Source organism: Panthera tigris, chromosome B4 (assembly GCF_018350195.1).
Source record: "Panthera tigris isolate Pti1 chromosome B4, P.tigris_Pti1_mat1.1, whole genome shotgun sequence".
NCBI lineage: Eukaryota > Metazoa > Chordata > Mammalia > Carnivora > Felidae > Panthera > Panthera tigris.
Genome location: NC_056666.1, coordinates 63,609,243 through 63,628,430, shown reverse-complemented (window position 1 = coordinate 63,628,430; position 19,188 = coordinate 63,609,243). Strand labels below are relative to the sequence as shown.

The 19,188-nt window shown below is 43.2% G+C and overlaps 1 protein-coding gene and 1 pseudogene across 3 annotated transcripts; one reads left to right on the top strand and one right to left on the bottom strand.

Moving 5' to 3' along the window:
- Positions 1-6,399: 6,399 nt before the first annotated feature.
- LOC107179058 lies at positions 6,400-11,952 on the bottom strand. 3 transcript variants are annotated; one of them, XM_042992075.1, is made up of 2 exons: positions 11,586-11,952; positions 6,400-10,488 (listed from the first exon to the last, which is right to left on the bottom strand). In XM_042992075.1, the coding sequence occupies exon 2, from the start codon at positions 8,607-8,609 to the stop codon at positions 7,776-7,778; it is 834 nt and encodes a 277-aa protein (XP_042848009.1). In that variant the 5' UTR covers positions 8,610-10,488; positions 11,586-11,952; the 3' UTR covers positions 6,400-7,775. The 3 variants fall into 2 exon arrangements, with proteins under 3 accessions (XP_042848009.1, XP_042848010.1, XP_042848008.1); XM_042992074.1 differs by having other exon boundaries at positions 6,400-10,456.
- Positions 11,953-13,523: 1,571 nt separating this feature from the next.
- LOC102962009 lies at positions 13,524-15,998 on the top strand (annotated as a pseudogene).
- The last annotated feature ends 3,190 nt before the right edge of the window (positions 15,999-19,188 follow it).

Below are 19,188 nucleotides of genomic sequence, written 5' to 3'. Positions count from 1 at the left end.
GCCCCACATCAGGCTCTGTGCTGACAGTTCAGAGCCTGGAACCTGCTTCATGTTCTGTGTTTCTGTTTCTTTCTGCCCCTCCCCTGCTCTGTCTCTCTCAAAAATAAATTTAAAAAACGTTAAAAATTTTTATAAAAAAGATCTCAGAAGTGGAGCTCAACTGATTCTCCCTGAAAGGGTTAGGAAATGCTTTATAAAGCATGAAGTGATTTTGAGCTGGGATTAGGAGTAGGAGTAGGATCTGTTCCATCAACTGGAGAACCAGTGAAAGGATTTTCTAGATAGAGGAGTATAGAAGTGGTGACACCATTGACTCCATCTTTGGCCCTCCATCTTGTTCATGCCCACAGAATGACCTCCCTTGGGGCTACATATTCCAGGCTCCATGGAAGTTAATGTGTGCCCTGACTGGAACGTAGGAAGGCTTGCTCTGATCTTCCCTAATGTGGCACACAGAAGACGCCACTTTATATTTTTTAAGTTTATTTTGAGAGACAGAAAGAGAGAGAGAGAGCGAGCGAGCAACTGTGGGGGGGGGCGGGGAGCAGAGAGAGAAGGGGAGACAGAATCTCAAGCAGCCTCCATACTGTCAGCGCAGAGCCTGACACGGGGCTCAAACTCACAAACCATGAGATCATGCCTGGAGCTGAAATCAAGAGTCAGATGCCTAACGACTGAGCCACCCAGGAGCCCCAGAGGGTACCACTTTAGCTAATTAGTAGAGATGACTGGCACACAGATGGTGCCATTTTAGACAACTACCCTTTGACTGCAACATAATGATCTCCTTGCTCTATAGAAGCTGTGAATTAAGGTCCAAACTTAATTCAGAGAACAAAGACAAACACAGAGAATAGCTGTGTAGTGAATTATTGCCCATCCAATTCCTCCCCCATCAGTAAGATACCCTGAATAAAAACTCTGCAAATGGTATGGAGTGACTTGCTTTGTTTTTCAGTCTCAAAGTGCATTCTCAGTCTGGAGGATACTTTTACTATCCCTCCTCTGCCTTCAAGAAAGGAGACATAACAATATGAGCAATGGCAGGCAGCTCCTACATGCCAAAGTCTGGTGCATTTATCTGGGGAAAGTGGGATGTTTAATATGGCTGGCACAAAGAAAATATAAGATAGGAATATGGGCCTAAAGTAAAAATAGTTTGGTCTGTGGAAATACAGATAAACCAAAAGACCAACCATATGCCCCAATGTCCAAGCTTTGGTTAATAACTGCAAGCGTCCCTAAATTTTGCCCTGGTTTCCAACTAGGGACCAACTGAGAAAGCCAAATATGTTCCCCTAACCAAGACACAGGATGTTCCATTTCCAGTTAGCCTACCAGCTTCCCCATGCCAACAACCTCTAATCAGACTTACCCAAAGACTTCCATTTTCCCACTACCAAGTTTTCCCACTCTTCTGCCTGCCTTAAGTCTCCATTAAAATATAAAGGACAGCAGCTGTCTCCCTTGCCATAGCATACTCTGAACAAATAGCCTTTGTTTTCATTCAGGTGGTCTTTAATTCCACACAATCAAGTCTACACTGCCATCTAGATCACCTCAAGTCTTCCTATTCTACTCATACCTTTTCCAATGATATTAACTGATACCAACTATCGAAATCTTCCAAAATACACAAAATAATAAAGTGTTTATGATGAAAAGCTTTGCATCGTGTTTGTAGCTGCCACTGTCAGTGCCCCATCCATGCTCCTGACTCTGTAGTATGCTCGGCTGATTTCCAACCCTGAGGGTTTTCTCCAGTGGCCTGAATATAACCACTCCCCCAGCTGTACATAAGCAATGACTGAAGACAGCTGGTATATAAATACCCCAGTTTCTTCACTTCTCTGGTAGGATGATGGGAGGCTTGCTTTCTACACTGACTCCCAGAGTTCTCCAGCAGGATTAAGCTACAGTTGCTCACAATTTCCTTACCACCTTCCTTTCCATTCTTGTGTTCTCCATCCCCAACCAGTGTTTCCTAGGATGACCCTCAAATAAATCACTTGCTGTCAAATTCTTTCCTCCGGGTCTGCTTCAGTGGGAACTCAAATGAGTACAGTGTTAGAATTGGAAATAACCCAAACCACATTTATTATAATAACTAGCCACTGCAGAGAGTAGACCAGCCTGTCCCATAGGTTTTTCACTGATAAATATGTTTTAGAAAAATAAAGAAAAGAAAAAGAAAAAAAAGTAATGCCATTTCCAATTTAAAGAATAACAGGCATCTGGTTCATTAGCAAACAATTTTTAGTAATAAATTATATCAGTCTACATAATAATTTAAAACTTCTGAATTAACAGAAAACTAGATGTAAAAGATTTCAATGCAAAAGGTTAGAGCAAAATCAATAGTAAAATCATATGATAAAAGAGTCTAATTTTTTATCATGAAATGAAAGAAAACTCAACCAGAAATCTCTCATTTATGGTAGATGGGGGAATTTTACCATTAGTTAAACAAGCAAATGTTTTAGCAGCAGTTCTCAAATGTTTTGGGCTCAGGACACATTTATACTCTTTAAAATTATTGGGGCGCCTGGGTGGCTCAGTTAGGCATCCAGCTTTGGCTCGGGTCATGAACTCATGGTTCATGACTTTCAGCTCCGCATCAGTCTCTGTGCTGACAGCTCAGAGCCTGGAGACTGCTTCAGATTCTGTGTCTCCCGCTCTTTCTGCCCCTCCCCCACTCATACTTTGTCTCTCAAAAATAAATAAACATCAAAAAAATTTTTTTTAATTATTGAAACTCCAATGACCTTTTATTTATGCATAGTTGGCCACTGAACAATGTAAAGGTTAGAGGCACCAACCCTGGCCACAGTCAAAAATCTGCATATAACTTTTGACTCCCCAAAAACTCAGTTACTAAAAGCCTACTGTTGACATTTACAGTTGATTGACATATATTTTGTATGTTATATGCATTATATACTGCATTCTTATAATAAAGTAAGCTAGAGAAAATAACATATTAAGAAAATCATTAGAAAAAATACATTTACAGTACTATACTGTAAAAAATCAGCATACAAATGGACCCATGCAGTTCAGACCCATGTTGTTCAAGAATCATCTGTAGTTTAATTTATCAATATTTACTGCATTACAAATTAAAACTAAGAACTTAAAAATATGTATTAATTACTTTTTAAAATAGCAGTCATAATCATGAATAACACATTTTAAAAAATCTAAGACAATTTTCTCCGAGAGGCATTGTTTTACATTTTTGCAAATCTCTTCGGTATGTAGCCAACTAGAAGACAGCTGAATTCTCATATCTGCTATAGATTCAATCTGTTATGATACCACGTGCCATGTAGTCTCTAGAAAATTCCATTTTACATTTGTGAGAGAATGAAAGTGGAATAAAAAATGATGGCTTAGTATTTTTGAAAAGTTTTGACCTTGTGGAATCCCTGAAAGGATTCTGGGGATCCCCAGGGTTTCTGGACTACACTGGAGAAATTGTTGCATTAAAGGATATACAAATCATGTAGCAGACAGTACACATTCCACTGAACGTGGGCTACAACATAGGTAGATGTTGAGGCACCTAGTCTTTTTGATCTTGGCCTTAGGCATCTTTCTAACCTGGGGCACCATGTCATGATATCCTTATATGGAAGTAACACTCTGTCGCTAATTGACAAGTCTCCAGCACCTGTTGCCCATATTCTTCATATTGCTATTTATTGCTGCTGTACACGCACCCAGTGCCCAAGGATAGGGACTTTCCAGCTTCTAAAGCACAGAGGCTTGGGGGAAAGTGGAAGGGGAGATATGCTAGCAATCGGCACAGACCTGACCTAGACACAATCTTCAGAGCATAACCAATTTTCACGTGACTTAGCACTTAGCTGCACCTTGATCAGTCAGTTGACCACATTCTTTGTTTGGAGCACTGAAGGAGAGCCAAGCTTCTTTATCAGCTCAGAACAAGACTTTGGGCACAGCATACATGCAAAGCACAGGCATATTAAATCCAGGGAGCGCTCCTCTTTGTCAGGCACTTCATCTATTGTTCTTTTTAATCCAGGCTGGACAATAGGGAAGCGATTCTGTTTATATTCCATATTTTTTCACTACAAAAGAGAGACTTTCTTTTCTTTTTCTTTTTCAAATAAACATTGTATATATTTAAGGCATATGAGATGATTTGATATACATAATAAAAGCACCACTACAGTCAAGCTAATTAAAATACCATCTCCTCATAGTTATCTTCTTTGTGTGTAATAAGAGCACCTGAAATCTACTCTCTTAGCAGTTTTCCAGTATTCAATAAATATTAACTATATTCACTGCACTAGATCTCTAGGTTTATTCATTCTATATACTGCAACATTGTATCCATAGATCAACATCTCCTTTTTCCCCCTACCTCTCTGCCCCTCATAAAACTAAAACTACAGCTACCAGATGATCCAACAATCCATCTTCTGGATATATATCCAAAGAAAATAAAATCAGCGCACCCATAGTCATTGCAGCATGACTCACAACAGCCAAGATATGTAAAAAACCTAAGTATCTGTTGACGGATGGAAGGATAAAGAGCATGTGGTGTGTATATCCAGTGGAATATTATTCAGCCTTAAAAATGAAGGAAATACTGCCATTTGCAACAACATGATGACCCTGGTGACAGTATGCTAAGTGAAAGAGGCTAGACACAGAAGGAAAAATACTTCATTATCTCACTTATATGTGGAATCTAAAAAAGCCAAACAGATAGAAGCAGCACGTAAAAGAGGCATTTTCTAATTACAAATTGTAAAAGTAAACAAAGCGCTATTACCACAATTGGAAGGAAGCACACCAAATATAGAGTAGTGGCGGCTTCAAAGGAGAGAGCAAGAGAGATGGAGGGTGGGGAAGGCACAGAAGGAATTTTAGCCTCCATATTTTTTCTTTTATTAAAAAAAAATGTGGAATGCCTGGGTGGCTCAGTCACTTAAGCATCCAACTTCAGCTCAGGTCATGATCTCGTAGTTTGTGAGTTCGAGCCCTGCATCAGGCTCTGTGCCGACAGCTTGGAACCTGGAACCTGCTTCAGATTCTGTGTCTCCCTCTCCCTCTGCCCTTCCCCTGCTCCCACTCTGTCTCTCTCAATAATAAAAAACGTCAAAAAAATTTTTATAAAAAAAATGTGAAGCAAACATAATTAACTGTTAGTACTTATTACTTGTATGTGGTGGGCATTTGGGTGTGTAAGGGAAAATAAAAATTAAAACTTAAAGGCTTAATTCTGTTAAAAATGAAGGAAGAGACTCCTCCCTTTTCTTAGAGCATTTTCTTTAGAAAACTTTTATGTTTGAGATGTAAATCCTTTTTAAGGCTTTTTTGCCAGATTTATAACCCAGGAATATTTTTCTCAAGGAGCTGGGGGCCACCTCCTTGAAATGTAAATGTCAAGGGAGATAGCACCCACCCCTACTTGCCAGTTCCCATGGGAGACTAGGAGAGTAATTTTGGTGGGCATCTGGCTCCAAACTGCAAAACTACCTGCTCTCATAAAGATACGAAAATTGGTTTTTCCTTCATTGTAAAGCCAACCAGGGGTGCCTGGTGGCTCCGTTGGTTAAGTGTCGACTTCCGTTCAGGTTGTGTGAGTTCGAGCCCCACATTGGGCTCTGTGCTGACAGCTCAGAGCCTGGAACCTACTTCAGATTCTGAGTCTCCCTCACTTTCTGCCCCTCCCCTGCTCGCACTCTGTCTCAGTCTCTGTCTTGAAAATAAATAAACATTAAAAATAAATAAATAAAGCCAACTAACACACATGGTTACTCCAAATTCCAAGTGAATTTAGGAGGAACTATATGTGACAAATGATGTTCTCAAATTCTCCTACTTGAGAACTAGTTTTGTTGTTTATCTTGAGAACATATATACAGTGGGTTGTATCTGCCTGGCTATATAAAAACTGTGAGATTTATTTCTGTGTAATTTGTTAGCAGAATACCTGTAATGAATATCAAGTTCTAGTTTAATTTTTATGCAAATGATAAAAACTATTCTCTTTCTCTTCTACCTTTGTGGAGAGGTTTATTGGGTTGGGAGATTTTTGTTTTTAATTATATTTCCCCATCAGGTGTTTGTTATACTATTCTTTGTAATGAAACGCCCAGAGTCCAAGAGACCCCAAAAACGAACCACCAGAGTCCAGAGTCAAAGCTAAGCAGCAAGGGTCATTTATTGCAGGTTCGAACCTGGACCTCTGCGCACTCGTTGCCGGTGATGCTAAGAGGCCCCGAGAGAGGTTTTTACAGCCCTTTTATAGACGGGTACAAACAAGTCATGGGGAAATCAGGGATTTTCCACAGTTACAGAGCTGCGATTGGTTGATGTTTAAAGTTGGACACTTAGCAGTATTCAATTGGTTCCTGCCTTTAGGTCAGACCACAACTGGGGGTACAGGTATCTCAATGATTGATCAGGAATACACGGGCGCGCCAACCAATTGTACAGAAGCAGAACAAGCTGGTTAGGCTTGGTTAGGTTTCAGTTTCCCATAACTTAAGCTTTTAAGTTTCAGTTTTCTCAGGCCTCTCATTCCCCCCTTTCTCAAGTACCTGAGGAACCAATCTTGGGTCCTACAGTGTTACCTAATCAAGCCCGCTTTCCATGTCAGGAGCTGATACTGTGGCCTAAGGACCATAACCTGAATGGTGTTTAGTCTGTCCCTGATAAAGTTCATTATTTTGTTGATTATAATAGGGCCGAAGGTAAAAAGGAGGAGGAGGCATAGTAGGGGGCCCAAAAGGGGAAGAAGGTAAGGGAGAAACCTGTGGAGTGCTGACCACAGTGGGTTTTCGGCTAGTTCTTTTCGTCGGCATGCGAGATCCTCTTGGAGCTGTTTAATTTTGGTCCGAACTATTCCTGATTTATTGGCATAAAAGCAACATTTTTCCTGTAGGGCTAAGCATATGCCGCCTTGTTCTGCGGTTAGTAGATCTAACCCTCTTCTATTCTGTAACACCACTTCTGCTAGGGAATCTAGCTGATCTTGCAGATCCTGGATTGTCCCTGACAAGTCCTCAACATTGTTAATTAGTTGCCGAGAGAGTCGCAGATAGGAGTGTATGGAGACTCCTAATCCTGCTGTCCCGGTAGTTAATGCGCCTGTAATTCCTAGGCCTGCCAGGAGGGGGATAACAGCCACAGCTCGTTTGGATCTGCCAGTTGCAAAATCTAGACTAGGGATGGGCATGGGGGTTTTTCCTGCAACTAAGTCAATATCTGGCAGTAAGGTGGCCAGGATACATACTCCAGTCCAATTATGAGGTAGATAAGTGTAGGCTAGGTTATCCAGCAGACGGCTTCTCCAACTGAGCCACGGCAGCCAGCTTGAAGTTGCATATTATTATCAGTAGCTTTTGCTGCCCTGTTACTCTGTAGGATAGCTGTAAAGTAGGTAGTGGAGTTGTCTGGCCCTATACATTATTGATAGGAGTCATAACAAGAGCTATGCATCGACTCCTGGAAAGTAGAGCAAGGGCATTCTGCTGTTGGGGGGCAGGGGCTTAGGTTTTTCAACACATAACCACTGCTGTTTTTGGAGTCCTGTGATGTCATAGGTCTGGGTTAAGTGAGCAATTGTGGTCCCACAGTCTTGGGTTTGAGTGTATCTTCACTGATAGTGACCACCCCTTCCTACAGAGCTGGCTACTAGTGTGTTACCATGTGGCAGGGTAAGGGTTCTAACTACACCACCTCTGCAATCACAGGGCCTTCCATACAGAGCTTCGTACAATTTCTGTTTGTCAACGGGGGCATTTAGTCCTCCCTCCAGGAGTTTGAGGTTGAGGGCTAGTAGGACAAGGGTCACTATCCTGTACATGTTTAGGGGAGGCACGGTGCAAGGTTAGTTTGAGGGGGTTTTTCTTACTCCGGTCTACAGTCCAAGTAGTATTTTTATCAGTGTGTCCCACGAGGTCAGACAGCGGGTCGACAGGCTTCACGTGGGTGTGGTGTATCCAGGTGGGGAGGTTATCTACCTTGATGGCGGTGGGAGTCGTCAGGATGATTTGGTAAGGTCCTTTCCACCTGGGTTCAAGGTTCTGCCGGTGTCGCTTGACGAGGACCCAGTCTCCTGGATGATACTGATGAGGAGTGGGAGGGGGCCCCGTCTCATACACTTCTTTTAGTTTAGGCCACACGGCCTCATGAACCCACTGTAGAGCCCTGAGAGAAGACAAGAGGCTGTTATCTTGGTCTAATTGAATGAGGTTTGACTTAAGATTAGGTATGATAGGTGTGAGTCTGCCAAACATGATTTCATGGGGTGTAAGGCCCAACTTGTATGGGGAGTTGCGAACCCTGTACAGAGCATAGGGGAGTAACTCTACCCAATTAGCACCAGTCTCCATAGTCAATTTAGTAAGGGTCTCTTTTAATGTTCTATTCATTCTTTCTACTTGTCCTGAGCTTTGGGGCTGGTAGGCACAATGTAATTTCCAATCTGCCCCAAGTACGGAAGCCAATCCCTGACTTACCTTAGAGACGAATGCAGGTCCATTGTCTGACCCTATCATGACTGGAAAACCATACCTGGGCAGGATTTCTTCTAGGATCTTTTTGGCTACTATCTGCGCCATTTCCTTCTTGGTTGGAAAGGCTTCAGTCCATCCTGAAAAAGTGTCTACGAACACTAGTAAGTATTTATAGCCGTATTTGCCGGGCTTTACCTCGGTGAAGTCCACTTCCTAGTGGGCTCCTGGTATGGTTCCTCTTTTTCAGTGGCCTTGGGCTGTGGCATGTGGGTGCGCGTTTTGGAGTTGCAGTACAGGCTGTCACAACCCTTTCCGTCTGGTCAGAGATGTTTCTTAATACCAGTTTGGATTGTCTGAGGAGATCCTGAAGTCTTCGGGGCCCCAAATGGGTAGAGTGGTGTATTTTTGTCAGGATTGCGTGGCCCAATTTTTCGGGAAGGATAAGGCGGTCTCTGGAGTCCCTCCACCATCCATCTGTAACTTGGGTCATGGGGAGCTTGCGCATCCAGATAAGATCATCTTCTGAGTATTCAGGCTGTGGGGGTAAATCTTGGGGCCCTGGGTCTGGTAGCTGCGCAGGTAGTACTTGGATGGGTTTTTGCGCTACCTGGCGTGCAGTTTGGTCAGCTAGATTATTTCCTTGAGAGATTGGATCAGTTATTTTTTGGTGACCTGGGCAATGTACTATGGCCAGTTTCTTAGGGGCCCAAATAGCGGTCAATAGGGCCAGAATTTCATCTTTATTTTTGATGTCTTTGCCTTCAGCAGTGAGTAGTCCCCTCTCACGGTATATTGCCCCATGTATGTGGGCTGTGGCAAAGGCATACCGGCTGTCTGTATATAGTCACTTTGCGGTCCCGCCCCATTCTTAATGCTTGGGTCAATGCAATTAGTTCTGCCCTTTGGGCAGAAGTCCCTGGGGGCAGAGCCTCTGCCCATATCACTTCAGTCTCAGATGTCACTGCTGCCCCCGCATACCTCTGTCCTTGATGGACGAAGCTGCTTCCATCAGTGAACCAGGTGACCTCAGCATCAGGTAACGGCCGGTCCTGTAGGTCTTCCCTTGTTCCATGAGGGCTAGTGAGTACTGAATGCTGTGCTCCTGTGTCCACGAGGAATTGCACAGGGGTCCCCTCCACTTGTAGGATTACCCTGGGCTCGGGGAGGGGGTCTGAACCCCATCTCCCCTATTCTGAGTTCTGGGTAAATAGGATGGGGGCCGCTTTGGTTTGCCATGGCTCTGACCCCGAGCGCAGTTGCTTCTTTTTTGGGACAGTCATGAATCCTTTTTCTTTACAGTAGGCGCATTGGTCTTTGTCTAGGGGGCGCCTAGGGGGGCGAGTTTTCTGTTCTCCTGTGGGCCCTTGATTTTTCTGAACTATGGCGGCTAAGACTTTAGTCATTTCCCTGGTAGCTTTGAGCTGCTTATCCTCTGGAGCGTCCCAATTATTATATACCCGCTGAGCAATGCGGAGTAAATCCTGGATCTGTTTTCCTTCTAAATCCTCTAATTTTTGGAGTTTCTTTTTGATGTCAGGGGCAGCCTGGTTTACAAAAGACATTATAACAGCGGCCTGATTTTCAGGGGCCTCAGGGTCCATGGGAGTGTACTGCCTAAAGGCTTCCATTAATCTTTCTAAAAAGTTGGCAGGGCTCTCTGTCTTACCTTGTATTACCGAGTACACCTTGGCCAAATTGGTGGGCTTGCGTGCTGCAGCCCGGAGACCCGCCATTAGAGTCTGGCGATATATGAGCAGTCGTCCCCTACCTTCTGCCGTGTTGTAGTCCCAATTAGGCCGAGTCAGGGGAAACGCAGCATTAATGAGGTCAGGGTTAACAGTGGGTCGACCATCTTCCCCGGGGACCAGCTTCCGCGCTTCAAGTTGAATTCTCTCCCTTTCTTCCGTGGTGAACAGGATTCGCAAAAGCTGTTGGCAGTCATCCCAGGTAGGCTGGTGGGTGAACATTATGCTCTCTAGGAGGGCTATAAGATTTCTAGGGTTATCAGAAAACCGAGCATTTGGGGTTTTCTAATTATATAGGTCACTGGTGGAGAAGGGCCAATACTGGAGTCGGGGAGGCGAGAGCTTGGCTCACGCTGGTTGCGCCCTCGAGTTCGGCCGGCTGGCCCTTCACGGTTGGTTTCATTTTCAATAGGGCTTGTCGAGGCTGCTGCCTGTAGCCTCCCTAGTTCTGGCACAGCTGCTGCTTCCCGCCCCCCCAGTTCCCCTTGAGGGGCAACCAGCGGGGCAACTGGTGGGGCGGCCGCTGCAGGCAGGGCCTGGGGTGCAAGGGGAGGGGGAAGATAGGATGGAGGGTCCAGGGATAGTAGGTCCTGACTATCGGGCAATATGGGACTTAGGGGTGCTGAGGGGGTTCGTGGCTTGGTTGGGTCAGTGGAGCGGGCCGCGAGAATCTTACAGGACCCTGAGGAAAGAAAGGGGGACATCCAGGGTGGAGGGTTTTCAACAAGATCTTGCCAGACAAGGATGTAGGGAACCTGGTCTGGGTGGCCCTCTTCTCCTGGCAGGAGGGTTTTGGCCCTGACCTTGGCAACTATAGGCAAACAAAAAGTGCCCTCAGTAGGCCAGCCCACCCCGAAAGTGGGCCACTCAGACCGGCAGAAAGTGATGAGTCTCGACCAGCGGATGTCCAGGCTTAGGTTATGGCCTCTAGCCTGGACATCCTTGAAATTAGCTAGAAGAAGGGAGAGAGGTGTACTCTGGTTCTGTCCCATAGTCTGTATAGGAAAAAATAAATGGGCCAAGTTAGTTTATGTTCCGGGAGCGAGCTGGATATACCTGCAGAGGAGAGGAGACAAGTTAAATCGCAAGCGCGGCGGCAAACAGAAAGTGCCTTGGAGAAGAGACCAGATACAGGGCGGGTGTCCGTAACCCGAACAAAGAGTTCTTATGGGCCAAAATGGTGCCCCAGACGGGTGCCAGAGGACGTCTCCTACTGGTCCTGACTGACTGCCCTATAGCGCGTCCGCCAGGGCTAGGTCAGTCACTGATACAGATCCTGCGCTGGAGAGCCAGAAACGAACAGACAAACAGAAACAGACAGAGCCGGCTCACTTACCGATCGGTCTCAGAAATGACCTGTTGACTTGGGGTCTGGTGGGTTTGGGGGGCTATCCTGGACGAGCCCCCAGTGAAACGCCCAGAGTCCAAGAGACCCCAAAAACGAACCACCAGAGTCCAGAGTCAAAGCTAAGCAGCAAGGGTCATTTATTGCAGGTTCGAACCTGGACCTCTGCGCACTCGTTGCCGGTGACGCTAAGAGGCCCCGAGAGAGGTTTTTACAGCCCTTTTATAGACGGGTACAAACAAGTCATGGGGAAATCAGGGATTTTCCACAGTTACAGAGCTGCAATTGGTTGATGTTTAAAGTTGGACACTTAGCAGTATTCGATTGGTTCCTGCCTTTAGGTCAGACCACAACTGGGGGTACGGGTATCTCAATGATTGATCAGGAATACACGGGCACGCCAAGCAACAATGATTGATCAGGAATACACGGGCACGCCAAGCAATTGTACAGAAGCGGAACAAGCTGGTTAGGCTTGGTTAGGTTTCAGTTTCCTGTAACTTAAGCTTTTAAGTTTCAGTTTTCTCAGTCCTCTCAGTAATTTCTGTATTTTTCAAATTAGGAAGAAAAGATATGATTCATGGACAATTTCTCAAAAAAATTGTCTACTTTCCTATACTGCTTTTACCTATAAGCAAACTTCATTATTTTAGTAAATAAGCCATTTTTCACCCTGGCCTTCACTTATGACAGGGGTTTTTGTATTTAAATGTCTGGAAAACTGTATTGAGATCTCAGTATTGAATGCATTAAAAAAAAATAAGAGGTTGGGGCGCCTGGGTGGCTCAGTCGGTTGGGCGTCCGACTTCAGCCCGGGTCACAATCTCGCGGTCCGTGAGTTCGAGCCCCGCGTCGGGCTCTGGGCTGATGGCTCAGAGCCTGGAGCCTGCTTCCGATTCTGTGTCTCCCTCTCTCCCTGCCCCTCCCCCATTCATGCTCTATCTCTCTCTGTCTCAAAAATAAATAAACGTTAAAAAAAATTAAAAAAAAAAAATAAGAGGCTTCAGAAAAAGAGTTTATTTTTTTAAGTAATCCCTACATGCAACGTGGGGCTCAAACTCACAACCCTGAGATCAAGAGTTGCATATTCTTCTGACTGAGCCAGCCAGAAGAGTTTAAAATCTAAAACACTAAAATGGAATTCATAGAGGATTTGTATTTTCCCATAAAATTATCTTTAAAATATAATATGATTTATTTTTTCTAGCTTTATTGAGGTATAATTGACAAATAAAAAGTGTATATATTTAAAGTATACAATGTCATGCTTTGATATATATGCATTATGAAATAATTACTGCAGTCAAGCCAATTAACATACCTATCACCTCACATTGCCACCTTCTGTGTGTGTGTGTGTGTGTGTGTGTGTGTGTGTGTGTGTTGTGAGAATGATGTGATTTAAATTTTTTAAAAAACACCACCTGTCGGGGGCGCCTGGGTGGCTCAGTCGGTTAAGCGGCCGACTTCAACTCAGGTCACGATCTCGCGGTCCGTGAGTTCAAGCCCCGCGTCGGGCTCTGGGCTGATGGCTCAGAGCCTGGAGCCTGCTTCCGATTCTGTGTCTCCCTCTCTCTCTGCGCCTCCCCCGTTCATGCTCTGTCTCTCTCTGTCTCAAAAATAAATAAAACGTTAAAAAAAAAATTAAAAAAAAAAAAAACACCACCTGTCTCTCCTGACAAATTTTAACTTCTCTAAGATCAGGGTCATTGTCTTATTTGCTGTTGTCCTTTAATACAGTGCTCCTAAAACAGTGATAAGTACATAGAAGATGTCTACTAGGGGCACCTGGCTGGCTTAGTCAATTGAGTATCTGACTCTTAATTTCAGCTCAGGTCATGATCTCACAGCCATGAGACTGAGCCCCACATCGGGCTCCTCTCTGGGTGTGGAGCCTGCTTAGAGTCTCTCTCTCCCTCTCCCTCTGCCTCTCTCCTGCTCATGAGCTCTCTCTCATTCTGGCTCACTTAAAAAAAAAAAAATAGTAAAGACTTCTAGGTTCTGGTTCTGCATGTTAGGAGACTGGAAGTCTCTGCTCTGTCCCAGCAAGAAGTAAAAACCTTAAAAGACTGAAGAATCAATTACTCTTCTTGGATCCAACTCTTCTTGGACAGCAACCCGCTGTTCCCAAGATTGGAGAGACCTACAGGTAAATACAGGGAGCAGAGACTCAAATGGAAACCACCATGAGAAACTTCCAGGATTGGAAACCCAATCTGCAACTGACAAATTGTTAGAGGCTCAACATGGACAAATACGAGAGTTAAAAACTCCAGAAGAACTCAGACATACAAAGGCCACTATACTTTTGTGAGTTATACCTCCAGGAGCTCTACATATCTCAGTTCTCACTGAGATCTACATATTACAGTTCTCACTGTAAATATTGGGAAAAAATCTCTTTGTGCTTCTGGTAGGAGGAGATGAAAAGGAACCAATTTGAAATATACCAGAGCACTGTGTTAAGAACAAGGTCTGCCTTCAGCGGTAACTGTTAACCAGAGCCTAACTAGTTAACCAGAGCCTAACTGAATTGCAAGATGGAAAATATCCAACTCCAGCCCACTCTAGCCATCCTGTCCCACCTAAGCTGGGAGAAAAAAACACAAAAATACTTGTAAATTTCAAAATCCAGAGAAATAGGTTCACCAAGATTGAGACCTAATCACAGGACTATAGAACGCTTCCCCTACTGCCACACTTTTTCACCACATTACTAAAGGCACCACAGTACAGCAGGTTTTGTTTTTTTTTTTAACCTGGTACATCCTGTCAAACTATCAAGAAAAATTGTAAGGCACACTGAAAGGCAAAAAACACAATTTGAAGAGATAGAGCAAGCATCAGAATCAGACATGGCAGGGATGTTGACATTATCAAACTGGAACTTAAAATAACTATGATTATATTTGCTGATGGCATGATACTGTATAGAGAAAACCCAAAGACTCCACCAAAAAACTACCAGAACTGCTAAATGAATTCAGTAAAATAGCAGGATACAAAATTGATAGGCAGAAATCTGCAGCATATCTATACTCTAATACTGAAGTAGCAGAAAGAGAAATTAAGGAAACAGTCCCACTTACAATTGCATCAAAAAGAATAAAACGTCTAGGTAAAGACTTAATCAAGGACTTTCTGCTGATGGACAGCGCCGAGGAAGCATCGTTAAAGTCTCCCCTCCCACCACCAGCATGTCTAAGTCAGTCTCCCAAAGAGCCTTCATCAGAGTTTTGAGCTTTGAGACAACCCATGAGAGTCTAAGGAGTCATTTTGAGCAATGGGGAATGCTCACACACTGTGGTAACAAGGGATCCAAACACCAAGCACTCCAGAGACTTTGGGTTTGTCACATGTGCTACTGTGGAGGAGGTGGATGCAGCCATGAATGCAGGGTCACACAAGGTGGATGGAAGAGTTGTGCCCAAGAGGGCTGTTTCAAGAGAAGATTCTCAAAGACCTGGTGCCCACTTAACTGTGAAAAAGATGTCGGTGGCATTAAAGAAGACACTGAAGAACATCATCTAAGAGATTATTTTGAAAAGTATGGGGAAACTGAAGTGATTGAAATCATGACTGACCGAGGCAGTGGCAAAAAGAGAGGCTTTGCTTTTGTAACATTTGATGACCATGATCTAGACAAGACTGTCATTCAAAAATGCCATACTGTGAATGGCCACAACTGTGAAGTAAGGAAAGTCCTATCTAAGCAAGAAATGGCCAGTTGTTCATCCAGCCAAAGAGGTCAAAGTGGTTCTTTCTGGAAATTGGAGGTGGTTTTGGTGGGAATGACAACTTTGGTCGTGGAGGAAACTTCAGTGGGCAAAGTGGCTTTGGTGGCAGTTCAGGTGGTGGTGGATGTGGTGGCCGTGGGGATGGCTATAACAGATTTGGTGGATGGAAGCAACTTTGGAGGTGGTGGAAAAGCTATAATGATTTTGGCAATTACAACAATCAACCTTCATATTTTGGACCCATGAAAGGAGGAAATTTTGGAGGCAGAAGCTTTAGCCCCTATGGTGGTAGAGGCCAATACTTTGCTAAACCATGAAACCAAGGTGGCTATGGAGGTTTCAGCAGCAGCAGCAGTAGCTATGGAAATGGCAGAAGGTTTTAATCACTGCCAGAAAACAAAGGTTAGCAGGAGAGAAGATCCAGAGAAGTGACAGGGAAGCTACAGGTTACAACAGATTTGTGAACTCAGCCACGCACAGTAGTGGCAGGGCCTAGCTCCTACAAAGACATGTTTTAGACAATACTCATGTGTATGGGCAAAAAACTTGAGGACTGTATTTGTGACTAATTGTGTAAGATATTATTTTAGTTTCTGTTCGTGGAAAGTGTAAAGCATGCCAACAAAGGGTTTTAATGTAGATTTTTTTTTGCACCCATGCTGTTGATTGCTAAATGTAATAGTCTCATCATGATGCTGAATAAATGTGTCTTAAAAAAAAAAAAAAACTTAATCAAGGAAGTGAAAGACCTATACTTCAAAAACTATAAAATACTAATGAAAGAAACTGAAGATGACACAAGCAAATGGAAATATATTTCATGTTCATGGGTTGGGAGAACCAATGTTAAAATGTCTATACTACCCAAAGCAATCTACAGATTTAATGCAATCCCTATCAAAATACCAACAGCACTGTTCACAAAACCAGAAAAAATAATCCTAAAATTTGTATGGAACCACCAAAGACCCCGAAGAGCCAAAGTTATCTTGAGAAAGAAGAACAAAGCTAGAAGTATCACATTCCCAGATTTCAAGATATATTACACAACTATAGTAATCAAGACAATATGTGGTACTAGAATAAAAATAGACACATAGGTCAATTGAATAGAATAGAGAGTTCATAAATAAACCCACACTTACATGGTTAACAAATCTATGACAAAGGAGGTAAGAATATGCATTGGGAAAAAGACAGCCTCTTCAACAAATGGTGCTAGAAAACTGGAAAGCTACATGGAAAAGAATGAAACTGAACCACTTTCTTACATCACACACACACACACACACACACACACACAAACTTAAAATGGATTAGGAGCTAAATGTGAGAGCTGCAACCATAAAACTCTTAGAAGAAAACATAGGCAGTAATTTCTTTAGCACTAGCTGTAGAAACATTTTTCTAGATGTGTCTCCTCAGGCAAGGGCAATAAGAGCAAACATAAACTGTTGGGACTGCACCAAAATAAAAAGCTTTGCACAGCAAAGGAAACCACAAACAAAACAAATAAGCAATAGGGGGGCCTAGGTGGCTCAGTTGGTTAACCACCCAACTCTTGTTTTCAGCTCAGGTCATGATCTCACAGTTTGTGAGTTCGAGCCTCACATCTGGCTCTGTGCTGACAGCACGGAGCCTGCTTGGGATCCTCTGTCTCCCTCTCTCTCTTCCCCTCCCCCACTTGCTCTCTCTCTCTCTCTCTCTCTCTCTTAAAATAAATAAACTTTAAAAAAATATTTTAAAAAATAGGCAATATACTGAATGGGAGAAGATATTTGCAAATGACATATTTAACAGGGGATTAATATCCAAAATATATAAAGAACTTACACAGTTCAACACCAAAAAACCAAACAATCTGATTAAAAAATGAGCAGAGGACTTTAATAGACATTTCTTCAAAAAATCATACAGATGGCCAACAGACACATGAGAAGATGCATAACATTACTCATCATCAGGGAAATGCAAATCAAAACCACCAAGAAATATCACTTCACACCTGTCAGAAAGGCTAAAATAAAAAACATAAGAAACAACACGTGTTGGTGAGGATTTGGAGAAAAACGAAACCTTGAGCACTGTTGATGCGAATGCAAATTGGTGTAGCCACTGTGGAAAACAGTACGGAGTTTCCTCAAAAAAAATTAGAAATAGAAACACCACATGGGGGTGCCTGGATGGCTCAGTTGGTTGAGCATCTGACTCTTGATTTTGGCTCAGGTCATGATCTCACGATTTGTGAGATTGAATCCTGCATTGGGCTCTCACTGACAGCATGGAGCCTGCTTGGGATTCTCTCTCTCATCTCTCTCTGCCCCTCCCCCAACTTGTGCACTCTCTCTCTCTCTCAAAAATAAATAAATAAACTTAAAAAAAAAGAATGTCTAAATTTGACACCAAGAAACACCATATGATCTAGTAATTTCACTACTGGCTATTTATCCAAAGAAAACAAAAACACTAATTCAAAAAAGATATATGCAACACTATGGTTATTGCAGCATTATTTACAATAACCAAAATATGGAAGCATCAGTGTCTATCAATACATGAATGGATAAAGAAGATGTGAGATACACACACACACACACACACACACACACACACACATATATATATATATGTATACATACATACACACAATGGAATATTACTCAGCCATAGAAAATAAGATCTTGCCATTGGGAACAACATGGATGGTGTGGGGCACTCCGATCAGGTGGGGGCCAGCAGCATGGGCAGTGAAAGAATTCACTCAAGGCAAAACAAAAGAGATAAAGCTTATTGAATATACTGCAAGGGGGCACCAGGCAGGGACAGCAAGGCAGTGCCTGCTATCTGCCACAAGGCAGTGGTAAGGGGTCACAGTTATAGAGTGGACTAAGGGAGTATGGGGGCATATGGGATTTTCCCTTTTTTGGTAATCTTAGGAACTGTGCCTGGTTGTAAGTAGCTCATTGGTCATTTAGGGCCTGTGGCCATTTCAAGGTGGGTCACTTAATGAGCCTGCTTGTATTTAGCTTGGTGGTCACTATGGGCCTTTTTGCCTTGCTCAGGTTTCCATTGCTCAAGCCTATTGCCTAAAAACAGCCCTGACATTGCCCCACCCCTGACAGATCAATAATGACAGATCTTTGGCATGTGGGAGGAGGTCTCATCTTCAGTAGCTTCTTCCTGCTCAATGAAGGGCATAGAGATATCCCTACCTTTGGGTCAACATTGGTCAGTTGGGAATTTATATGTAAGAATTACAAAGGACAGAGGCAGCCAAATCCAAGGTAGACAGCATGCATGAATCTCCCTGATTAAGAAAGGATCATCTGTCAGCTTGAATATATGACAGTGAAGGAATCTTGGAACCAGGCAGAGAGACTTCAGAAAAGACAGTAAGATTATTACTATTATGAGAAAGAATAGCCCGAATAAAAGACCTTTGGTGGTTGACAAAAATCTTCCTCCAGTCCAGAAGTTTAACCAAGTAAAGGAGAGAGATAATTTAAAATGCCAATTTGAGTATTCATGTCTTTTAGTATCCCTGTCACAATTTTGTGGGAATCTAGAGTATATAACTAACACTGCTTTACTAGAGTTTCCTCCTTGAGCTACAGTCAGGATATCAAGGGCCATTTGGTTTTAGAGGGCCACCTTTTGAATTTGTAGGTGACTACGTGTTGGGCTTGGTGAAAGGTTAAAGGTTTGGCAAAAAACTCTATTTGTAACTTTGCATCAACAGAGGCCGTTCCTAAGACAAATACAGCTAAGGGATGACACCACCAAGAAGCCCTTTTTGTCTGATGTCTAACCTTAACAAATATCCTAATTATGAGGAATCACTGGCAAGTGGGAGAAGA

Excerpts from the sequence above, each read along its gene's own strand:
- LOC107179058 (XM_042992075.1), bottom strand. The coding sequence starts at position 8,609 with ATGGCGCAGATAGTAGCCAAAAAGATCCTAGAAGAAATCCTGCCCAGG.